Below are 24,394 nucleotides of genomic sequence, written 5' to 3'. Positions count from 1 at the left end.
AGACGAGACTTTTTCTTGCCTCTTTGTTTCCTGGTGCGAGAGGAGAGCGGATTAAGCGCACCCCGTAAAGGAGCTCCAGAAACGGGCGCGGAGCTGCCGAAGAGACAGGAGACTTTTTCTTGCCTCTTTGCTTCCTGGGGCGCGAGGAGAGGGGATTAAGCGCACCACGTAAAGGAGCTCCAGAAACAGGCGTGAGCCGCGGCTGTCGGCGTGGACAGCAGAGACAGGTGTGGGATGCTAGGGTTGCTGCTGCCGCCACCAAGAGGCCTGTGTGCGAGCACAGGTCACTCTCCACACCACCCCTCCTGGGAGCCTGTGCAGCCCGCCACTGCTGGGGTCCCATTATCCAGGGACAACTTCCCCAGGAGAACGCGCGGCGCGCCTTGGGCCGGTGCAGCGTGATGCCGGCCTCTCCTGCTGCAGGCTCACCCCGCATCCGTACCCCTCCCTCCCCCCAGCCTGTACCAGAGCCCTCGAATCAGCTGCTCTTTTAACCCTGTCCTGTCTGAGTGAAGGGCAGACGCCCTTGTACGACCTATACACAGAGGCGGGGCCAAGTCCAAAGCTGAACCCCAGGAGCTAGGCGAACAAAGAGGAGAGGGGGAGGTCTCTCCCAGCAGCCTCAGAAGCAGTGGATTAAAACTCCACAATCACCTTAAAGTGCCCTCCATCTGTGGAAAACCTGAATAGACAGCAAAATATCCCAAGTTGAGGAGGTGGACTTTGGGAGCAAGATATACTATTATTTTCCCCTTTTTTTCTTTTTGTGAGTGTGTATGTGTGTGCTTCTGTGTGAGATCTTGTCTTTGTAGTTTTGCTTTCACCATTTGTCCTAAGGTTAGCCCAACCCGTTTTTTGTTTTATAGAAATTTTTCTTCTTAATAATTATTTTTATTTTAATAACTATATTTTATCCTACTTTATTTTGTATTCTTCCTTTCTTTCCTCCTTCCTTTCTTCCCTCCTTCCTTCCTTCCTTCCTCCGTTCCTTCCTCCCTTCTTTCCTCCCTTCCTTCCTTTCTTCCTCACTTCTTTCCTCCCTTCCTTTTTCCTCCCTTCCTTCCTCTCTTCCGTCCTCCCTTTCTTCCTCTCTTCCTTCCTTCCTTTCTTGCTTCCTTCATTTCTTCCTTCCTTCCTCCCTTCCTTTCTTCCTTCCTCCCTTCCTTTCTTCCTTCCTTCCTTTCCTTTCTATTTTTTCTTTTTATTTTGAGCCGTGTGGCTTAAAGGCTCTTGGTGCTCCACCCAGGCGTCAGGGCTGTGTCTCTGAGGTGGTAGAACCAACCTCAGGACACTGGTTCACAAGAGACCTCCCAGCTCCATGCAAAATCAAATGGCAAAAATCTCCCAGAGATCTCCATCTCAACACCAAGACCCAGCTTCACTCACGGACCAGCAACGAACAGTGCTGGACACCCTATGCCCAACAAATAGCAAGACAGCCTTATCCATTAGCAGAGAGGCTGCCTAAAATCATAATAAGGCTACCAACATCCCCACACACCACCAGATGTGGACGTGACGTGCCCACCAGAAAGACAAGATCCAGCCTCATCCACCAGAATAGAGGCACTAGTCCCCCCAACCAGGAAACCTACTCAACCCACTGAACCAACCTTAGCCACTGGGGACAGCCACCAAAAACAACGGGAGCTATGAACCTGCAGCTTGCAAAAAGGAGACCCCAAAACACAGTAAGATTAGCAAAATGAGAAGACAGAAAAACACACAGCAGGTGAAGGAGCAAGATAAAAACACACCAGACCTAACAAATGAAGAGGAAAGAGGCAGTCTAAAAGAATTCAGAATAATGATAGTAAAGATGATTCAAAATTTTGGAAATAGAATAGACAAATTTCAAGAAACAGTTAACAAGGACCTAGAAGAAATAAAGAGGAAGCAAGCAATGATGAGCAACACAATAAATGAAATGAAAAATACTCTAGATGGGATCAAGAGCAGAATAACTGAGGCAGAAGAACGGATAAGTGACCTGGAAGATAAAATAGTGGAAATAACTACTGCAGAGCAGAAGAAAGAAAAAAGAATGAAAAGAACTGAGGACAGTCTCAGAGACCTCTGGGACAACATTAAACGCACCATCATTCGAATCATAGGGGTCCCAGAAGAAGAAGAGAAAAAGAAAGGGACTGAGAAAATATTTGAAGAGATTATAGTTGAAAACTTCCCTAATATAGGAAAGGAAATATTCAATCAAGTCCAGGAAGCACAGAGAGTCCCATACAGGATAAACCCAAGGATAAACACGCCAAGACACATAATAATCAAACTGTCAAAAATTAAATACAAAGAAAACGTATTAAAAGCAGCAAGGGAAAAACAACAAATAACACACAAGGGAATCCCCATAAGGTTAACATCTGATCTTTCAGCAGAAACTCTGCAAGCCAGAAGGGAGTGGCAGGACATATTTAAAGTGATGAAGGAAAAAAACCTACAACCAAGATTACTCTACCCAGCAAGGATCTCATTCAGATTTGATGGAGAAATTAAAACCTTTACAGGCAAGCAAAAGCTGAGAGAGTTCAGCACCACCAAACCAGCTTTACAACAAATGCTAAAGGAGCTTCTCTAGGCAAGAAACACAAGAGAAGGAAAAGACCTATAAGAACAAACCTGACAATTAAGTAAATAGTAATAGGAACATACATATCAATAATTACCTTAAATGTAAATGGATTAAATGCTCCCACCAAAAGACACAGACTGGCTGAATGGATACAAAAACAGGACCCATATATTTGCTGTCTACAAGAGACCCACTTCAGACCTAGGGACACATACAGATTGAAATTGAGGGGATGGAAAAAGATATTCCATGCAAATGGAATCAGAAGAAAGCTGGCATAGCAATTCTCATATCAGACAAAATCGACTTTAAAATAAAAACTATTACAAGAGATAAAGAAGGACACTACATAATGATCAAGGGATCGATCCATGAAGAAGATATAATAATTGTAAATACTTATGCACCCAACATAGGAGCACCTCAATACAGAAGACAAATACTAACAGCCATAAAAGGGGAAATTGACAGTAACACAATCATAGTAGGAGACTTTAACACCCCACTTTCACCAATGGACAGATCATCTAAAATGAAAACAAATAAGGAAACACAAGCTTTAAATGATATATTACACAGGTTGGACTTAACTGATATTTATAGGACATTCCATCCAAAACCAACAGAATACACATTTTTCTCAAGTGCCCATGGAACATTCTCCAGGATAGATCATATACTGGGTCGCAAATCTAGCCTTGGTAAATTTAAGAAAATTGAAATCGTATCAAGTATCTTTTCCAACCACAACACTATGAGACTAGATATCAATTACAGGAAAAGGTCTGTAAAAAATACAAACACATGGAGGTTAAACAATACACTACTTAATAACGAAGTGATCACTGAAGAAATCAAAGAGGAAATCAAAAAATACTTAGAAACAAATGACAATGGAGACACGACGACCCAAAACCTATGGGATACAGCAAAAGCAGTTTTAAGAGGGAAGTATATAGCAATACAATCCTACCTTAAGAAACAGGAAACATCTCGAATAAACATCCTCACTTTGCACCTAAAGCAATTAGAGAAAGAAGAACCAAAAAACACCCAAATTTAGCAGAAGGAAAGAGATCATAAAGATCAGATCAGAAATAAATGAAAAAGAAATGAAGGAAACAATAGCAAAGATCAATAAAAGTAAAAGCTGGTTCTTTGAGAAGATAAACAAAATTGATAAACCATTAGCCAGACTCACCAAGAAAAAAAGGGAGAAAACTCAAATCAATAGAATTAGAAATGAAAAAGGAGATGTAACAACTGACACTGCAGAAATACAAAAGATTATTAGAGATTACTACACGCAACTGTATGCCAATAAAATGGACAACCTGGAAGAAATAGACAAATTCTTAGAAATGCACAACATGCTGAGACTGAACCAGGAAGAAATCGAAAATATGAACAGACCAATCACAAGCACTGAAATTGAAACTGTGATTAAGAATCTTCTAACAAAGAAAAGCCCAGGACCAGATGGCTCAAAGGTGAATTTTATCAAACATTTAGAGAAGAGCTAACACCTATCCTTCTCAAGCTCTTCCAAAAGATAGCAGAGAGAGGAACACTCCCAAACTCATTCTATGAGGCCACCATCACCCTGATACCAAAAACAGACAAAGACGTCACAAAGAAAGAAAACTACAGGCCAATATCACTGATGAACATAGATGCAAAAATCCTCAACAAAATACTAGCAAACAGAATCCAACAGCACATTAAAAGGATCATACACCATGATCAAGTGGGGTTTATTCCAGGAATGCAAGGATTCTTCAATATACGCAAATCAATCAATGTGATACCCCATATCAACAAACTGAAGAAGAAAAACCATATGATCATCTCAATAGATGCAGAGAAAGCTTTTGACAAAATTCAACACCCATTTATGATAAAAACCCTGCAGAAAGTAGGCATAGAGGGAACTTTCCTCAACATAATAAAGGCCATATATGACAAACCCACAGCTAGCATCGTTCTCAATGGTGAAACTGAAACCATTTCCACTAAGATCAGGAACAAGACAAGGTTGCCCACTCTCACCACTCTTATTCAACATAGTTTTGGAAGTTCTAGCCACAGCAATCAGAGAAAATAAAGAAATAAAAGGAATCCAAATAGGAAAAGAAGAAGTAAAGCTGTCACTGTTTGCAGATGACATGATACTATACATAGCAAATCCTAAGCATGCTACCAGAAAACTACTAGAGCTAATCAATGAATTTGGTAAAGTAGCAGGATACAAAATTAATGCACAGAAATCTCTGGCATTCTTATACACGAATGATGAAAAATCTGAGAGTGAAATTAAGAAAACACTCCCATTTACCATTGCAACAAAAAGAATAAAATATCTAGGAGTAAACCTACCTAAGGAGACAAAAGTCTTGTATGCAGAAAACTATAAGACACTGATGAAAGAAATTAAAGATGATACAAATAGGTGGAGAAATATACCATGTTCTTGGATTGGAAGAATCAATATTGTGAAAATGACTCTACTACCGAAAGCAATCTACAGATTCAATGCAATCCCTATGAAATTACCACTGGCATTTTTTACAGAACTAGAACAAAAAATTTCACAATTTGTATGGAAACACAAAAGACCCCGAATAGCCAAAGCAATCTTGAGAACAAAAAATGGAGCTGGAGGAATCAGGCTCCCTTTCTTCAGACTATACTACAAAGCTAAAGTAATCAAGACAGTATGGTACTGGCACAAAAACAGAAATATAGATCAATGGAACAGGATAGAAAGCCCAGAGATAAACCCACACACATATGGTCACCTTATCTTTGATAAAGGAGGGAAGGATATACAGTGGAGAAAAGACAGCCTCTTCAATAAGTGGTGCTGGGAAAACTGGACCGCTACATGTAAAAGTTTGAAATGAGAACACTCCCTAACACCACACAAAAAAATAAACTCAAAATGGATTAAAGACCTAAATGAAAGGGTAGACACTATCAAACTCTTAGAGGAAAACATAGGCAGAACACTCTATGACGTAAATCACAGCAAGACCCTTTTTGACCCATCTCCTAGAGAAATGGAAATAAAAACAAAAATAAACAAATGGGACTTAATGAAACTTAAAAGCTTTTGCACAGCAAAGGGTACCATAAACGAGATCAAAAGAGAACTCTCAGAATGGGAGAAAATATTTGCAAATGAAGCAACTGACAAAAGATTAATCTCCAAGAGTTATAAGCAACTCATTCAGCTCCATAACAAAAAACAAACAACCCAATGCAAAAATGAGCAGAAGAATTAAATAGACATTTCTCCAAAGAAGATATACAGATTGCCAGAAACACATGAAAGAATGCTCAACATCATTAATCATTAGAGAAATGCAAATAAAAACTACAATGAGGTATCATCTCACACCGGTCAGAATGGCCATCATGAAGAACTCTAGAAGCAATAAATGCTGGAGAGGGTGTGGAGAAAAGGGAACCCTCCTGCACTGCTGGTGGGAATGTAAATTGATAAAGCCACTATGGAGAACAGTATGGAGGTTCCTTTAAAAACTACAAATAGAACTACCATATGACCCTGCAATCCCAATACTGGTCATATACCCTGAGAAAACCATAATTCAAAAAGAGTCATGTACCAAAATGTTCATTGCAGCTCTATTTACGATAGCCAGGACATGGAAGCAACCTAAGTGTCCATCAACAGATGAACGGATAAAGAAGATGTGGCACATATATACAATGGAATATTACTCAGCCATAAAAAGAAATGAAACTGAGTTATTTGTAATGAGGTGGACAGACCTGGCATCAGTCATACAGAGTGAAGTAAGTCAGAAGGATAAAAACAAATACCGTATGCTAACACATACATATGGAATCTAAGAAAAAAAGTGTCATGAAGAGATTAGTGGTAGGAAGGGAATAAAACACAGACCTACTAGAGCATGGACTTTAGGATATGGGGAAGGGGAAGGGTAAGCTGTGACAAAGAGAGAGAGTGGCATGGACATACATATACTACCAAATGTAAATTAGATAGCTAGTGGGAAGCTGCCACATAGCACAGGGAGATCACCTCTGTGCTTTGTGACCACCTAGAGGGGTGGGATAGGGAGGGTGAGCGGGAGGGTGACGCAAGAGGGAAGAGTTATGGGAACATATGTATATGTATAACTGATTCACTTTGTTGTAAAGCAGAAACTAACACACCATTGTAAAACAGTTATACTCCAATAAAGATGTTAAAAAAAAATAGTAGAGTTAAAATCTAAGCCCAAATTTAATCTGAAACACTATGCGTATTGCTTAGTAAGTATTTAATACAATGAAAGTTATAAAATTTAGGACTGTTAATGACTCCATCCTTCATCAGTTATGTATTAACTGTAGTGAGTTAGTCATTGTGCATAAAGGAAAAAAATGTTCTTTGAATAGAGCTAGTAAAATGAAAAATATGGAAGATAAGTTATTTGGAAATGTAGTCCAACCTAAAGGAAAAGAAATCTGAGCCTGGACAGAGAATGAAAGTGCATTAAGAATAATTCGATTTCTTGACCGGGACTGATTACCATGGATTTCCAAGCTTTTCAGACCTCAAGGTTATATCTCAAGTGTGGGTGCAAGGTGCAAAATGGAGGCTGCATTCTCTCCTCTTCAGCTCCCAACCCAGCTGGAATTCTGAGCTTATCCAGGAACCAAAGACACCTTTGTAAATTCCTAAGTTACTTAAACTTGCTTTATACTATGACTAGTGATAGATATAGAAAAGGGTAGGGTAATTGGCTGAGATTGGGGCCTGTAAGCAAGAGACTGTTAAGCAAATGAATACTGAAAAGTTCAGTTCTCCATTGATGAACATTTGTTAGATTGTTACCTGGATGAAGCAAGAGATACTTAGCAAAAGCATTAAGCAATAGTTGTTTCTGTTTTTCTGTTAGCTGAGAATATTTATAGAGGAAAAGAATGGCAGCACAATACAATGTTTTGTTGAAATCAAGATAGTTATACCGAACTATGAAAAAATGAGAAAAGCATGTTTTAAATTTTATTTATTTTTTACTTGATGCAATGGAAAGTAGGACACTGTTATAGAGAACTCAGGGTAAGTTATCAGAGACAAAATTTAAGCACAATTTAAATAAGACAAAGTCTAATTCATTAAGTTCAGCCTGTAAATCAAAAATGTCAGTGTATGTGTATTATGTTAATGGGTCAGTAAGCAATGACCAGTACTGAAGAGGAAACATTTGCTTATAATTTAAAATGCAAAGGATGAAGGGAGCTTAAAGCTGTATTATGTTTGAATAATCGATATTGTGATATAAAACAAAGCTATGTGTTTAGAAAGAGAATATGTTGGCCAAGTGGTTTTCTGCAATTGGAATTCAAGTTCTCAGTACTCAGTTCCAGTATTTTGGGGCTAAGACTTAATGCTTTTATTTGTGAAGTGATGGCCTGTTATTGTAGTCAATATGGGCTCCTGTTTGTGTTCTCTATGGCAGTACAGAAGGATGCTCCTCAGATGCAGAATTCTAGTTTGTGTGTTGTGGCATTCCAGCTGCTTCCCAGAATAGCATTGACAGACAGTACAGTGACAACACATGCCTCTGATTTGATCTCATGTGTAAATCTGTATCTGGATCATATTCTATTGTTTCTTAACCTAAATAAAATTAGTACAATGAAATTTTCTCAAATTCTGTTTTTTGTCTTTAGAATCACCAGTACATTTTTATTGTGTTACTGAAAATGGGAAAGCCAAAGGCCAAATTCTTTGCATGGGAGAAAATCTCCCTTTATAAGCAGTATGCCTTATATCTGAAAGGGTTAATGGGCCTCTTATAGTGCTCAATTTATCCAGAGAGGGGACCCTGTGACCCTTTTAGGACCTGGCTTTGGTCATTTCTTAGGAAGAACACAATTTAGAACTCTCCTGTATTATTCTTACAGCTGCTTAGTTATTGATGATATTGACTTTTAGTTTTAAAAAGTCTTGCTTTGGAAAATTGTTTTTAACAGCTCTCAACCACTCATGTCTTGTATTTTTATTTTATATCACTTTTCATTTGGGTTATTATTAAGTCAAATCCTTGGTAACCATTCTCCACAATCCAATTTATTTTTAGCCAAGATGCATTGAATTCAACTCACTGCCTTTTTGCAAAAGGTTAACCCAATATTTCATGTTGTGTTATACTTTCTACTTATGCTGTGTAAAAGAAAAGTTACTGTGATAAGTAGCCAATAAATTGCATTCAGAATATCTATTCTCAAAGTTACATTACTGTGCCGACATAGATAAACATAATCATTTATCACAATATGGATTGTGGAAGTAAAAACTAAATGAAATACAGCCATCTTTCTTGCATATTACCCAGTTTTTTTTTTCCTTTAAATGTTGGCCACAATAACTGCCTTTAAAAAAAGTCATCTTTTTATTTATCAGTTTGAATTAATGTGTGAGATTAGTAATGGTTCAGGATGAATAAATAAAACTGCATCTATTTTATAATAAGGAAGTGTTTTCAACTTTTTTTGTATAAAAAGGAGATTACTTATGTTTTCTTTTTTTAAAATAAATTTATTTATTTTTGGCTATATTGGGTCTTCGTTGCTGCTAGTGGGCTTTCTCTAGTTGTGGTGAGTGGGCTTCCCATTGTGGTGGCTTCTCTTTGCAGAGCACGGGCTCTAGATGCACGGGCTTCAGTAGTTGTGGCACGCGGGCTCAATAGTGCTGGCTCGTGGGCTCTAGAGTGCAGACTCAGTAGTTGTGGGGCACAGGCGTAGTTGCTGCATGGCATGTGGGATCTTCCCAGACCAGGGCTCAAACCCGTGTCCCCTGCATTGGCAGGTGGATTCTTAACCACTGTGCCGCCAGGGGAGCCCACTTATGTTTTCTAATGTTGGCTCTTATTACTAGGTTGCTTTGGCATTGTTTCATCATAAGGAATACACTGTTTAAAACTCATAGCTCTATTGTTTGTTTGTTGTCCTGAACACAGATGTCTAAATTGATAGATTGAAGAACTATCATGTATATCATATATAGCAATTACTAAAAGTAATCTTCATTTATACTGGGATAATAAAATAAGTCCCAATGATGTTTATTAGAATGAATGCAGTATACAGTGAAATCCACTGAATGTAGAATATATGTTTATTATTATTATTATTATTTGGTAACAGCCTTATTGAGATGTAAATCACATACTGTACAATTTACCTGTATAAAGTGTAGAATTCAAAGGCTTTTAGTGTATTCATAGCTGTGCTGCTATCACCACAATCAATTTTCATCATCCCCAAAGAAACCATATACCCTTTAGCAGTAATGTTGCGTTTGCCCCTAATCCCCCAGCCCCTGGCACCCACAGTCTACTTTCTGTCTCTATAGCTTTGCCTTTTTTGGACATTGTGTATAAATAGAATCATACAATATGTGGTGTTTTGTAACTGAACCTTCTCAGCACAATGTTTACTATGTGCATGTAAGCTGTTTGTGAATTTCCCAGATTTCTTTCTGTTATTGATATCTGTTTCCATTCCATTGTGGTTGGAGAACTACTTTGTTTGATTTTAATCCTTTAACATTTATTAAGGCTTGTTTTATGGACTAGCATGTGGTCTGTTGTAGAGAATGTTTTGTGTACACTTGAGAAGAATGTATATTCTGTTGTTGGGTGGAGTGTGGTTATAGATATCTATTAGGTCTAGTTGGTTTACAGTATACTTCAAATCTATTTCCTTTTTGTTCTTCTGCCTTTAGTATAGGATTCTTGGTTGACAATTTTTTTCTTTTAGTACCTTGTAAATGTTATCTTACTACTTTCAGACATTTATTGTTCCTGATGAGAAATCAACCGTTAAACTTATTGGAGTTCCCTTGTACATATGAGTATTTTTCTCTTGCTGCTTTCAAGATTTTCTCTTTGGTGTTGACTTTTAGCATTTTTTACCAATGTGCCGATGTGTGGATCTTTTTGAGTTTATCCTACTTCAAATTTCTTGAGCTTATTGGATATATACTTTAATGTATTTTCTGTCTTTTTTTAAAATCAAAAATTTAGTCATTTTTCTCCTTATATTTTTTTCTCCTCCTTTCTTTCCTCTCCTTCTGATATCCTGCTACAATATTTTGGGGGTACTTAGTGGTGTACCACACATTTTTAAGGCTCTGTTAATTTTTTTAAAAATTATTTTTTCTCTTTGTTGGATTGCATAATCTCTCTTGAGCTCTCTTAAAATGTGCTGATTCTTTCTTCTGCAAGTTAAAATATACTATTGAGCCCCTCTAGCAAATTTTTCATTTCAGTTATTGTAGTTTATTATCTCCAGAATTTTAAAATCTCTGTATGAATATTCTCTGATGAGATATTGTTACTATACCTTCCTTATAATGGTTGCTTTGAAGTTTTTATTAAATCTTATACCTGGAACCTCTGAAAGGCAGTTTCTGTTATCTGCTTTTTTTCTTGCATGGATCACATAATCCTGCTTCTTTGAATGTCTTGTAATTTTTTTTTTTAATTAAAAGCTGAACATTTCAGATAATATAGCAATTCAGGATACTAGTTTCCTTCTCCCCCACCCCAGGGATGGGGGCTTGTTGTTGTTTGCATATATGTTTAGTGATTTGATGGACTACTTTAGGGAAGTCTATTTCCCTCAAGGTGTGAACCTCCGATAGCACTCATGTAGGGTGAAATCGTGGGTGTGTGTCCAGTAACTCTGGGATGACGGGTTTTAGTGGGACTCTCTGTGTCTTCTCTTTGGATTTCTTTGTTAAACTATCAACCTCTGTTGGTATCACAGCCAGCTCTTAGTCTCTATTGATTGCTAGTTGATTGCTCTGCTGTTTTTGACAATGCCCTGGCATATAAATTGCTCCACAGTGTGATTCAGTTAAATTTGGGCCCCTTTGCAGGGGTAGTTTTCAGGTGAGTCTTTGCAGCTTCTTGTGGCCCTACAGGAGCTGTTAGCTATTTCTTTCTGGTAAACTGTCTGCCTTCTGCTTTATTTTATTGTTCTCATGAAGCTACCAGTTTTGTCTTAATTGTTTGGCATCAAAATCTTTATTGTTTTTGAGAGTACCCTTAGGCTTGAACTTCCTATGTATTAATTCAAATAAAGTCAGTTCTTCTGGGGAGCGCCATCTGTTCTTATGGCCTGCCTCTCTTTGGGAAAAATCTCTGAGCCACAGCTCCAGATCTAGGGGGGGTGGTTACAGTGGCCTGCTTCTCACAGAGTGACACTTCTGCTTTTATGAGCAGGGCCCTGGTATAGGCAGTAACCTCTGATCTCAGTTTGCTTCTCATGGTTTGCTAACTCTAAACCATGAGTGAGTTGAGATGATGGTGATCAGAACCCCATTGTTACTGGTATGTTTGCTCCTGAAGTAGAGCCTCTGCTCTATGAGTGGGGACTGGGTGAAGCAAAGGAGCTCCTGACTTCTTAGCTGCACTTTCTGGCATTTAGTTGCTGCATAGCTGGTAGAGTAGGGAGAGGGGATGAGAAATGTTAATGTCCTGCCTCTCTCTGGGAGACACCACAGCCTCAGGTAGAGGCTGGGGGCGGAGGGAGCTCTGTGTTCTTGGCTGTACTCACCTGAGGTAGAATTTCTGTCAGGCTGAACTGGGAACGTGGAGGCTGGGGGCAGACTGCACTTCAAATACCACAGACCCTCTCCATTCTTACCAAGTTTTAGTAGATTTTTCCTGAATAAATGTTTCTTCATTTGCACTTTGGCTTTACGACAATTTCTGGAGATTTCAAAGGATTCTTAGTTTTACTAATTTTTATCAGTTATGTTATTCTGCTGGGGTGTTGATCTTCAGAGGTCCTCATGTGATTGTTCTGGAAGCCCCTAGTGGTTATGTTTTAAAGCATTGCTTAAGACAGGGCTTTGGAATTAATTTTTTATTCAGTTACTCAGATGCTGCTTTACATGTGTGGTTAGAAAGGTTTTCTCTTCTACTTTATACCTCACAAAGTCACAGTAAAATATATAGATTTCATCTTTGGATGAATTCAAATGTAAGCCCAACACTCAGAAGAACTGAGTTCTGATTCATTCCCTTCCACGTATTAATTGTGAGATCTTGAACAGGTTACTTAACCACCCTGAATTTATTTGATCATCCAAGATTTTGGGATAATAGTAGCTATTTGTAAGTTAAATTAAATAATACGTTTGAAAGCAATTGGTAAAACTCTAAAAACTTAAAGTAGAGAGTATTATTACTACTTTAAATCAGATCTGGAATGAAGTGCCTCTCTTTTCATTCTCATGTAAGAATACTAATTATAAAATTTATCTTAAAGAGTTATTCGTTATATTTCACATGTTTTTGAACTCCATATTATCATTAATAAATATTTTTATAAAGTCAGCTGGGATATCACCTAGTAAATGATTACTTTAGGTAAGTTTGTTGTGGAATTACAATAGTAGAAGGGAAAAACAGCATTTTAAATATATGTCTTTGGGGTATGTGTGGGGAATCTTAAAATAAAATTTGATTTTTTAAAATGCCAACATATTTACACATGCTTATACTTTGTTTATACTGTCTTCAGAGTATCCTGGCTTTAAATCCTCGAACACAATCTCATGCAGCTCTGCATTCCACTTTGGCCAAGAAATTAGCCAAGAAACATTGGAAGAGAAATCCTGATAAGAACTGCTTTGTAAGTACCACTGATACATTAGTTCATGCTGAAAATTATCTCATTCTATACTCTGTAAGACCAGATTTTATATGTAGTTAGAAACAATTAAATATGTGTAAAGTACAGCTGTGATTTTTTTCTTATTTTAAATATTTTATATTTGAATAATCTGAAAAGTATGTTTAATTTTGATGCTTAAACAATCTATTGAAATAGTTTAAAATCATATAAATTTAGTTTGGTGCCAAAATTTATTTTCTTAAAAATTTGTAAAAACCTCTTAAAATCATTTTGTAATGACACAATGATACAGAAGAGTTTCAAAGTTATAAATATAACTTCAGTTGAGCAAGCGTATACTAATATATACAAACTGTTGTAAAATATGCTTTAGGGGAACATTTGAACATTAGGTATTCGATATGAACATCTCATAGTTCCAGGTGAGGTATAGGTGCAAAAATCTGAGATTACTGATTGCTAGAATGTTATTTAATTGGGCCCATGAAATGATTACTGGGCTGGGATTGTTAGGCCATAAATGAGGATTAAGTACAACCTTGAAGGCAATTAATTTAAAAATTCTGTCTTAGAGGGTATAAATCTTTAAGTTTGGGAAAGCATTTTCCCTTTTTTTTTTTTTTTTTCGGTATGCGGGCCTCTCACTGTTGTGGCCTCTCCCGTTGCGGAGCACAGGCTCTGGACTCGCAGACTCAGTGGCCATGGCTCACGGGCCCAGCCGCTCCGCGGCATGTGGGATCTTCCCAGACCGGGGCACGAACCCGTGTCCCGTGCATCGGCAGGCGGATTCTCAACCACTGCGCCACCAGGGAAGCCCAAGCAATTTCCTTTTTACCTGATTTCCCAAAATTAATTTCTCCAAAATTAATTTTCTCAAAGTAACTAGTGAGCTAATTAATAGTATTAGCTTATTTAACATTAGCTCTTTTGGTACCTTGTGTATATGTTCTGTTTAATACAATGATTTTAATTTATATTTATGCACTTCTTTCCTACATATAAACTCTTCGAGGACAGGAGTTGAGGGTATGTACTCATGTGCATTTGTTTTCATCTGATTTTAAATCTTTCTGTCACTGACCAACCAGCAAAGTTGTTTGAGTAAAAAAAGAGAAATAGAAATACAGAGAAACAACATGACTTGAGATGATAACACAGCCACTTACTAGCAGATCTGGATTTGAAATTCAGTTTTCCTTGCTCCGGCTCTGTGAACTTTGCATTCTACTATGACATTTCTAGTAGAGGTCTCTGGAAGGACACTAATGTGGTCCAAATTAGATCAAGGAATAGATCAACTATGAAGGACACTGAAAAAAGAATCACGTAATTTTCAAACTTAGAATGCCTTTAAAGATTATCAAGTCTAACTCTCATTTTAAATGTGATCCAGATAAATTAGATTAAATTAGATAAATTCTTTAAGGTCCCCTTTATAGATTATTAAGATGTTTATTTAGAAAGAGAGGCTTTCTCTATTATTATTGTTGTTATTTTAAAAAAATTAGCATTTTCATTCCATAATGTTAGCCTGTAAACTGAGTGGTGTATATTGGATTGGCCAAAAAGTTCATTCGGGTTTTTCCATAAGGTGTTAACAGAAAACTCGGACAAACTTTTTGGCCAGTCCAATATTATCATATTTTTTGTAATTGGCGAAGATACAGTGAGAAGTGTTTTTCTCCATTAAATATATATTGGCACAAATTCCTCGAAAAGCAATTTGACAGTATCTTTGGCAATATCTTTGACAATATTTGTTAATACCTGTGTTAGTTTGCTAGGGCTGCCATAATGAAGTACCACAGACTGGGTGGCCTAAAGAACAGTTTATTTTCTCAGTGCGCTGGAGGTTAGGAATCTGAGATCAAGGTGTCAGCAGGGGCGATTTATTCTGAGGCCTCTCTCTAGATAGCAGCTGGCTGTCTTTTCTCTGTGTCTTCACATGGTCTTCACTCTGTACTTGTCCAGATTTCCTCTTACAATGACACCAATATCTCAGATAAGATCCACTCTGATGACCTCATTTTAATTACCTTTTTAAAGGCTGTCTCCAAATGTCTCCAAATAGAGTTACATTCTGAGTTACTGGGGGTTACAACTTCAATAAATTAATTTGAGGGGATATACATACAGTTCAGTACATAATAATACCTTTAAATTATTAAACACTTACACCCAGTAATTCATCTCCTAGTAAACTATAGTAAGGAAAGAATTAGGAATGTAGGTAAATAAATAGAAAGAAGATCATCCCAACATTATTTGTAGAGAAAAATGTGGGGGAAAAAACCTACTGAATTCCAACCATTGGGTTATGGTTAAGTAAATTAGGGCAGATCTATTCATTGGTAAATTGTGCAACCATTAAAATTACTTTTTGTGTGTGTGTGTTTCGTTTTTTGCGGTATGCGGGCCTCTCACTGTTGTGGCCTCTCCCGCTGCAGAGCACAGGCTCCGGACGCGCAGGCTCAGCAGCCATGGCTCACGGGCACAGCCGCTCCGCGGCATGTGGGATCTTCCCGGACCGGGGCACGAACCCATGTCCCCTGCATCAGCAGGCGGACTCTCAACCACTGCGCCACCAGGGAAGCCCTAAAATTACTTTTTAAATAATTAATAATCTGAAAAAATACTTAACAAACTATATTATATGAACAAGGCACAAAACAGCACTGTATTTAAGAACGATTGTATGCACTTTTACACAACCACACTTATATACATATTCACAAGGAAAAAAAGAAAAATATAATGAAATGTTAATAGTAATTATATTTGTTTTCTTAGCACTTTTGTATATTTCAAATTTTCTATAATGAGCAAGTGTTAGAGGAAAAATAAAAGCTTTAAATATATGTTAAAATAATCTCAATTTATAACAGCAGATATATTGCTCTGGATGTAAACCATTTTGAAAACTCTATGTGATACACCGGATTGATAAAGAACAGTGAAATAACATTCCTAAGGGGAAATATGGAGCTAGAGTTGAAAGTTATCCTCAGTGTCATTAAAGAATGCATTTTTTTCCCTTTTCATGATTATTCTCTTTGTGCATGAAGAATTGAATAAAAGTATCACCACAAGATATGATTTATTTTTTAATTGATAAGTTTTCATACTTGAGTTTTATAATCACTCATCTAAACTAAAAAGCCTTATAGGTAAAACAAACATAAGAAGATTCTGAAAGGTGAAGAGAAGGCCAGCAAGCTAGGGATATGGACCTGAAACATGACACAGTGATGAGTTCCCTGGGTTTTCTTTTTTCTGCCTTGGAGCTGAAGAAATTGGAAAACCAGAAATGCTAACTGATACACACACACATGTACATGCACACAAACATACACACACACACACACACACACACACACACGTACACAGATCTCAACAAAGTCTGCTCTCTCTAGCCAAAATACCAGGAAAGGAACAGTCTAGCAACAGAAGACTTTTCAACAGTAACTGCTTTAATCTAGCCAAACACAACAAAAAAAATTGTGACCTCATCCTGATGCATTCATAAAGGCCTAGTGGGAGCCTAGACTTCCATCTTGTGATGAGAGGATGAGATGCTCCAATCCTTCTGCTGGGTGAAAGAGTAGGGAGTCAGGACTTTCATACCCACTAGCTAGCTGGTAACCAAGGCAGCCCACATCCCCAGTCACCCTCTGTGGTGTCAGTGGTGAGACCACTGAACTTCTACCCCTATCAAGAAGAGAAGAAACGGGGTGAGGCTGAAAAATACCCCAAAAGGAAATAATAGCTAAAAACTTCCCAAATTTAACAAGAGACATAAATCTACAGATTCAAAAGCCTCTGAAACACAAAGGAATCCATAGCAAGATGTATCATAATTAACCTTCTGAGAACTAAAAAGAAAGACAGCATCTTAGAAGAAGCCCGCCTGCTTGCCTCAAGGTAAGGACAGCTCTTATGGGCAGTTGTGCTCCAGGTCCTTGCCCTGTAGCTTTGATTAAGACTAGACACTATCACTGACAAATGCTTGCTCAGCATTTTTTTTTTTTTTTTCCTACCCTGCTTCACCCCTCCTGTATTGGTATTTCCCGAAGAGCACTCACTCCATAATCACGTGAACCCAAATCCCTGTCTCAAATTTTGCTTTTAGGGAAAACGAACTTTAAATTGCTTAATTAAGAGCCAAATCTTGGCCTGTATCAGCAGTACTTGACATAGGCAGTCACTCTCTTCTTCCTGAAATATTTTTTTCACTTGACTTCCAGGACATCAGACTCCCTGGTGTTCTTCTTTCCTTATTGGTATCTCCTTCTCACTCGGCATATTTGTTGGTTATTCCTCATCTTCTCACCCTTAAATATCAGAGTGCCCAGGGCTCAGATCTTTCTTTCTCTCTTTAGAGACTCAATAAGTTGGTGATCACGTTTTGTCTCTTCATTTTAAATACCATATATAGACAGATGACTGCTGCATTTATATCTCTTGCCTGGACCACTTTTTAAAATTCTAGTCCTCTATAACCAAGTGCCTAATGAATACCTCCACTTGAATGTCTAATCGCCATTTCAGTGTACACATACTGAAAATCCAGATTATGATCTTACCTCCAAAATGTATTATTCCTGGAGTCATGTCCATCCACCCTTTCTCTGAGAGCAAAATACTGAGTCCTCGATTTTGTTATTTCTCTCACCTTCCATAAGTAGAATATCCTTTTGGCTTCAAATATATCTAGAATCTGATTATTTCTCACCACTTCTACCACTACCAACCTTTCTAAGCCATCACCATTATCTTTCATCTGGATTTTTTCAGTTGCTTTGTAATGGTTTCCATGCTTATGCCCTTTCCTGGTAGAGTCTCTTCATAATAATTCATCGAAGAAATCCTTTTAATATTCCTGTGCTCAGAATCTTTCAGTGGTTTTCCAGCTTACTTGGAGTTTGCATAATTTCCCTTGTACAGTTGTCACCTCAGCAAGGTCTTCCCCAGCCACCCTATTTAAAACTCTAACCTGCCACCCTACCAAGCTCTCTGTAGACTTACTTGATTAACTTTTTTTATAGCACTCATCACTGATATACTCTTTTTTTTAACTCACTGATTTGTTTATTGTCATTTTTTTTCCACTAGTATGTAAAATCCAGAAGGGCAGGGATTTCTGTTTTGTTCATCATGTTTTGTTTCTTAAGCTATGTCCCCAGCTTCATGAACCCTTGATGCTCACTAAAGATCTGTTGAATGAATATGACCCCTCTTTTACATAGTCCTTACATACTAGACATAAGGATCACATATTTTCTTGTATAGTGCTATACAGTTTCCAGAGTACCTTTGTGTATTGCATTTGATTTTTACCATGATGTGAATGGACAACCCAGATTTGTTTCCTCATTATACTGATCTGTTTCCTCATTTTACTGTCTATGCTGAAAATGTTAAATTATTTACTTAAACTCATTGAAATTACTTAGTGTTGGAGCCATGTCTAGAATTCTGGTTATCTGAATCTAGTGTGTCCTTTCCAGTGTATTACCTGGCCTCCTTAAAAAACACGAATAAGATGATTAGAAAAGAGATACGTTAAAGTTAAGGAAAATGTAGATTGTAGTGGTGGTCACATTTGTGACCAGTAATCTTACACCATTTCTGAAGGCAGCCAAAGAGCTCATTTTGAACCAACTCCCTAACTACCAAATAGAAAGGCTTTATTTATTTGTGTTTATTTTGTTTTATTTTCTAATGATTTTGCTTTGGCTTTACAATTCACTGTTTGGTTTGACTCAGATAATTACTGCCTTATCATTCTTAGCATATCTGCATTGGGGCTGTGGTTTGGGTTTATTCGGGTAGAGTCCTCTCTGTCTCTCTCTCTTTCCACTTTGGTCTTTGAAGCAACTGTATGTTAGGCACTGTATTGAATGCCACTCAAACGTGAATAAAATATGCAAAATAAGTAGTCTAAAGTTGTCTATTAAATTAAATCACATTTAGTTTTAATAAACAAATATTTGTTTATAGGCTTTTTAGAAAATAGGCATCTGTTTTGGCCTGTGGAAGTACCCTAAGAATGGCAATTCTGAAATTTTTTACCCAGGAATTTCTTTCCTTGCCAAGTAAATACCATTCTAGTAATAATTAGAAATTCTGAATTCAGTAGGGAATTTAAACTGGCAAATGTGTTTTTACTGGTTATTGAAGCACAAAACAGTTATTTCCAGTATCTTTTAAGCAGGTGTTCTATAACTGCTGTTTATTTTTGCCGTTTTTGAAAATGTTGAACTGTCTTAATTACATAAATATTTTGTGCTCATTTTCCGTTAGCAATTTTTAAAAAGCAGAAAACGTTACAAATCAGAAAACTTATCCTGGGTGAAAATAAAAAGGAAAGGCAATTAAATACAGCCAATTATTTGACATGTTTTGAGAATTTTAGCTAATTTGTTTTAAACACATGGCACGTAGTAGGTGCTCAAAGTAAAATAATACAAATACAAATAAACCATAATGTATATTAAGAATTTGCTGACTGCAGTTATATTTCAAAGTGCTTTCTATGAAGTAACTCTTTTTAGCCTCAGAACCACCTTGTGAGGTAGGTATTACATTTTATCTCTATTCACAGATGAGGGAAGCTTAAGAAACCTGTCTAAGGGTCCACAACTAAATGGTAGAACTAGAGGCTGAATCCATGCAGTCTGGTACCAGAGCTCTTTAAGTAGACTCTTTAAAATAAGTAAATAAAAATAAATCACTGAACTTTTTTCTTCTAGGAAGTGACTAAAGTAATATATAGATTTTGGTAATCTTTTTTTTTTTCCCCTGGGTGAGCTTCACAATCTTAGCCACTTTGTTTCTATATTTATTGCCTGTTTACAATGGGCCAGGCATTGTGCCGCTTAGCACTCTGGAATAAAAATGAACATGAGATAGGCCCTGCCAAGAACGTCTCACATTCTTTAGAAGAAGACAGAAATATCAACATATAGTCCTCTTTCAGAGGACGAACGCTGAAGGAATTTTAATTATCAGTATGAGTTGGTCAGATTTGCCTTAAGATGAATCAGTCTAACTTTCAGTGTAGAAGATGGGTTCAACGAGAAAGATGGGAGGCCAGGTCTCTGGGACTGGTGTGCAAGGCTGGAAGACAAATCATGAAGACCAGGGGTGGGGGGCATGTAGGAGAGAGGATAAGCTTGAATATATTTAGGAGGTGTCTTAGTCTGTTTGGGCTGCTATAACAAAAATATCACAGACTGGGTGGCTTAAACAACAAACATTTATTTCTTATACTTTTGGAGGCTGGGAAGTCCAAGATCAAGGCACCGGAAGATTTAGTATCTGGTGAGGGCCTGCTTCCTCATTCATAGATGGCTTTTTGCTGTACCCTCACGTGGCAGAAGGGATGAGAGAGCTCTCTGGAGCCTCTTTTATAAGCACTAATTCCATTCATGAGGGCTCCACCCTCATAACCTAAAAGCCTGGAAAAGGCCCCACCTCCTAATACCATCACAATGAGTTAGGATTTCAGCATGTGAACTTTGACAGAACACAAACATTTAGTCCATAACAGGAGGTAAAATAAATATGACTTGGGAGTTGACTTTATGTGTATACTTAATTGTTCATAGGATAAATTGAGAGAAATCGTGAATTCAGTTTGGGATCGTTTGAGTTTCTTGTACCTGTGGGTCATCCTGTTTAGTTTAAAGGTTGAAGCTCAGTAACAGGGTCAGGAATGCAGATGAAGAGTTTTGAATAATCAGAATATATGTGGGTAATTAGAAGCCTGTGGGCAGAGTTACCCAGGAAGGGTGTGTGGAGTGGGAAGAGTATGGAGGTTAGACTTTGGGCAGGGATTAGGGAGAGGGGAGTTAGACACTAGCCTCTGGTGAAAAGCGTAAAGGAGGCACCAAAAGACTCAATAATCAAGGTAAATAATACAAAAATATAAATCATACAAAATATGTAAATAATACAAAAAATATATAAAATGTGTATACGGAAGCACACTTCTTTCCTTTTGCCTCAGGCTCCATCCATTGTGGTTCAGCTTGGCACTGAGCACCAGGCAAGGGCAGGCAGAGATGAGAATTTAGCCAAGAAGTGCTATGATGGGTGAGATGAGAACCAGAGGAGTGTAGTGGGAGAGTTCCTACAAAGGAGGCGAGATCAGTGTGCTTTTCCTCTAATACCCGATTACCAAATGTGGCTATTTTTTGTACTTTGGAAATTATCCTTCTAGCTTGCCTTATGTGCTGAGTCCATTTTTCCCCCTCAATTTTACGTGACTATTAAAAGATGAAATCCACGTAGTTAATAAAGTTATTAGTCAACCAATCTCATTCAGAAAGGGAAGGTGGAAGCTTGGATCCCCAGCTACTTGGCTCTGTTAAACTTGACATAGAATGCAGGTCCCAATATTGGTACATATCAAATTCACAATATGAATTTTTATTTTTAAGTTCCAAAATTAAATGAGCTTTTGACCAGATTCACAGTAAGAAAGCAATCCTATTCTGCCTTGGCCTCTTCTTACACCATAGTCTAAAACAACTTTTCAAGCTTGAGCTTGCTTTCCTGATTGCTGACAATAGCTTTCTTCCAAAAATAGACTCAATGCCTGAAGGAGTTTCTGGAATTAAAAAAATAACCAAAACCAAGATTTTTTACAACTTAATGCCTTCTTCAATAGTTGAAAAATACATGGTTTGTATACATAATATAAATATCAGACTAGAAACTCAGGCATGCAGGAAATAAAACCTCCTTTATTTTCCTATAACTGAACTTAATTTTTATTTTGAACTTCTCTAAGAGTAGAAGTTTAGTCACTGTCACTTTCAGAATTCTCTTTTCCCTGTTTGTCCCCCCACTCCCCCTTATTTCTCTGAGCTAATATATGAGTTTCTGGGGATTTGGTGGCAAGTGTGATAGGTGAGCTGAGCCTTGCTGATTCTTCATGACATCTTTCTTCTAATAACCATCACGGGGAATGTGGAGTCATCCTTCATTCCCATTCACCAGGTCCCTTCCTGTCCCTCACCTCTCTTCTACTTTGAAGTCACTCTTGAACACATGACAATCATTCTAATGTTCTTCTCAACACAGGGGCTTGGGGAACTTCACAGTTTAGTCACCTTTTCCTAGGGCTTCATTTAGTTAGTGGGTGACAGGTTCCCCAAGCTCATGATTTCCACGCACCTGGCTAGGGTTTGTCATTCCTCCTGTGTCCAGCCTGAGGAACTGAGCTTCTTTCTCTGGATCGACCATTATTCCTGGACCCTTCCCTTTCCTTTTGATCCTCATTTTGTTTTTCCATTCTTAAAATATTTACATCGTTTAGATGGGAAGGTAAGAGTGGAGGATAAAATTTGCTTTTAACTCATCACACATATCCTCCTGAATCCACACTGTCAATCACCCAAGTTCTTCCAGTTTCCTTGAAAACTTCACTTCTGAAATCCAAAGTCTCACAGAAAATCTTTGTGTTGCTGCTTTCTGCACTTACATTCTTCTCTTTAAGAAATGAAAACCAGTGGCCTAGCTGCCTAACATGTGCAAACTTTAGGAGGAAGGAGACAAAAATTCCAGTAAAACATCCCCTATCCCACAAAGTCTCATTCTGAATTTGGATTTAACAGAATCGGTGATTATCTCCCATTCTTCATCCAGCAGAGTATCAAATGAGGTCTATTGGGGTGGGAAATTAGGGTAGGGTAAGTTCCTACTTTGGGTCAGAGAGACTAAGAAAGAAGGGCTAGGCCAGGCAAAGCCATATAGAACCCTGTGTTGGGAAGCTGAGACAGTACTTGCAGGACTCTGAGAGTGAGTGTCTCCTTAAATTTTGTGACATAGATACCTCACTTACATCACCATAGTACTGACCCTGAAAACTGCTGCCAACCAAAGGCTTGCACTGTGCCGGAGGTACAAGCATGCCTTGGGACCCAGCAATGTCCCCATAAGTGTTTAAACTTGGGTAGCCACTGCCAACCTGCAGCAGGGACTCAAATGGATTTGGATGGCACAGGTGGCCCCAGAAATCCTAGCTGGCTCACTGGGTGGGCTTCCCTGGTCCTTACGTTAATTTCCCAGTAATGCTACTGCTTATATTATCGGATTTTTTGGAATCATTAATCTGGTATGGTGTTACCATTTCTTTTAAGAATAGTTATCCTGCTGCATTTGTTGAGAACATTGTAAAGGATTAGAAAAATAAGTTTGTTTTTAAATAAGTATATTTTAAGTGATCTTTATTGGACAATCTCTTCCATACTTCTAACAAAGGTTAGAAGTTATTACCGTATAAATTTAGTAATTAACTTTATGTGTGTGTTAGGATAGACATTAACTAGAAAAAACTAATCCTTTAAAGAAAATTCAAGTTTAAAAGTTCAGCAGAGGGAAAATTTTACAGAGTTAAAATGTACTGTGAATTGTGACTACCTAAAAATCCTGTTGTCAGAATATACAACTTTAAGAAGAACAGGGATTCTGAGCCTAAACTCTTGCTGCATGGTCATTTAGACATGTAAACCATGTAATTTTGAAATTGGGATGGAGTCTTCAGTCATATGAATTTTGACACATAACCAGTATTTATTTTAATATAGTAGCATACTGCTTATGGGAAGGGCATTTTTGGTAGAAGTCTTAGTCTAGTTACAAATTTCTAAAGGAGAATTTTGGGCAATCTCAATTTCTTTAAGAATACAAAGTATACTCTGAATCTGTACTTAAAATATGAAATCATTAATTGGTTTCCATTGTCTATATATGAATTATGAACTCCAAAGAGCATCTTTTGAACATTTTTGGGCATTGATCCAATGGCTAGAAATAAGATACTTTTTGTAGCATTGACCTCTCTTAGATAATTAATATATTGCATCACATTTTTCCATATTTATACAACACTGATCTTGGTTGGCCTCGGTCTGTAGCAGCTTGAAGCAGGGTTTCTCTTCCTGGCCAGAGATTAAGGTTGGGTCATGGCAGTGAGAGCACCGAATTCTAGCCACTAGACCAGTGGTCAGTGACAAGGCCCTAGCCCTTTGGCTTTGCAGAAAAGAATTCCCACAAAGACGGAAAGCAGTGAAACAAGTGAAGTGTCTATTAGGAGAAAAAAAGAGTACA

At 37.7% G+C, this 24,394-nt stretch overlaps 1 protein-coding gene across 1 annotated transcript in view; it reads left to right on the top strand.

The window, feature by feature from the left end:
- The window catches only part of DPYD (dihydropyrimidine dehydrogenase), an 817,352-nt gene that overhangs the window by 34,793 nt on the left and 758,165 nt on the right, over nucleotides 1-24,394 (top strand). Inside the window, exon 2 of the mRNA XM_059043609.2 lies at nucleotides 13,163-13,273. Coding sequence (XP_058899592.1) covers nucleotides 13,163-13,273 — 111 coding nt within the window. The remainder of the gene's footprint in view (nucleotides 1-13,162; nucleotides 13,274-24,394) is intronic.

The sequence above is a fragment of the Kogia breviceps genome, chromosome 1 (genome assembly GCF_026419965.1).
Source record: "Kogia breviceps isolate mKogBre1 chromosome 1, mKogBre1 haplotype 1, whole genome shotgun sequence".
Taxonomy (NCBI): domain Eukaryota; kingdom Metazoa; phylum Chordata; class Mammalia; order Artiodactyla; family Physeteridae; genus Kogia; species Kogia breviceps.
This window is presented reverse-complemented; position numbering and strand designations above follow the sequence as displayed.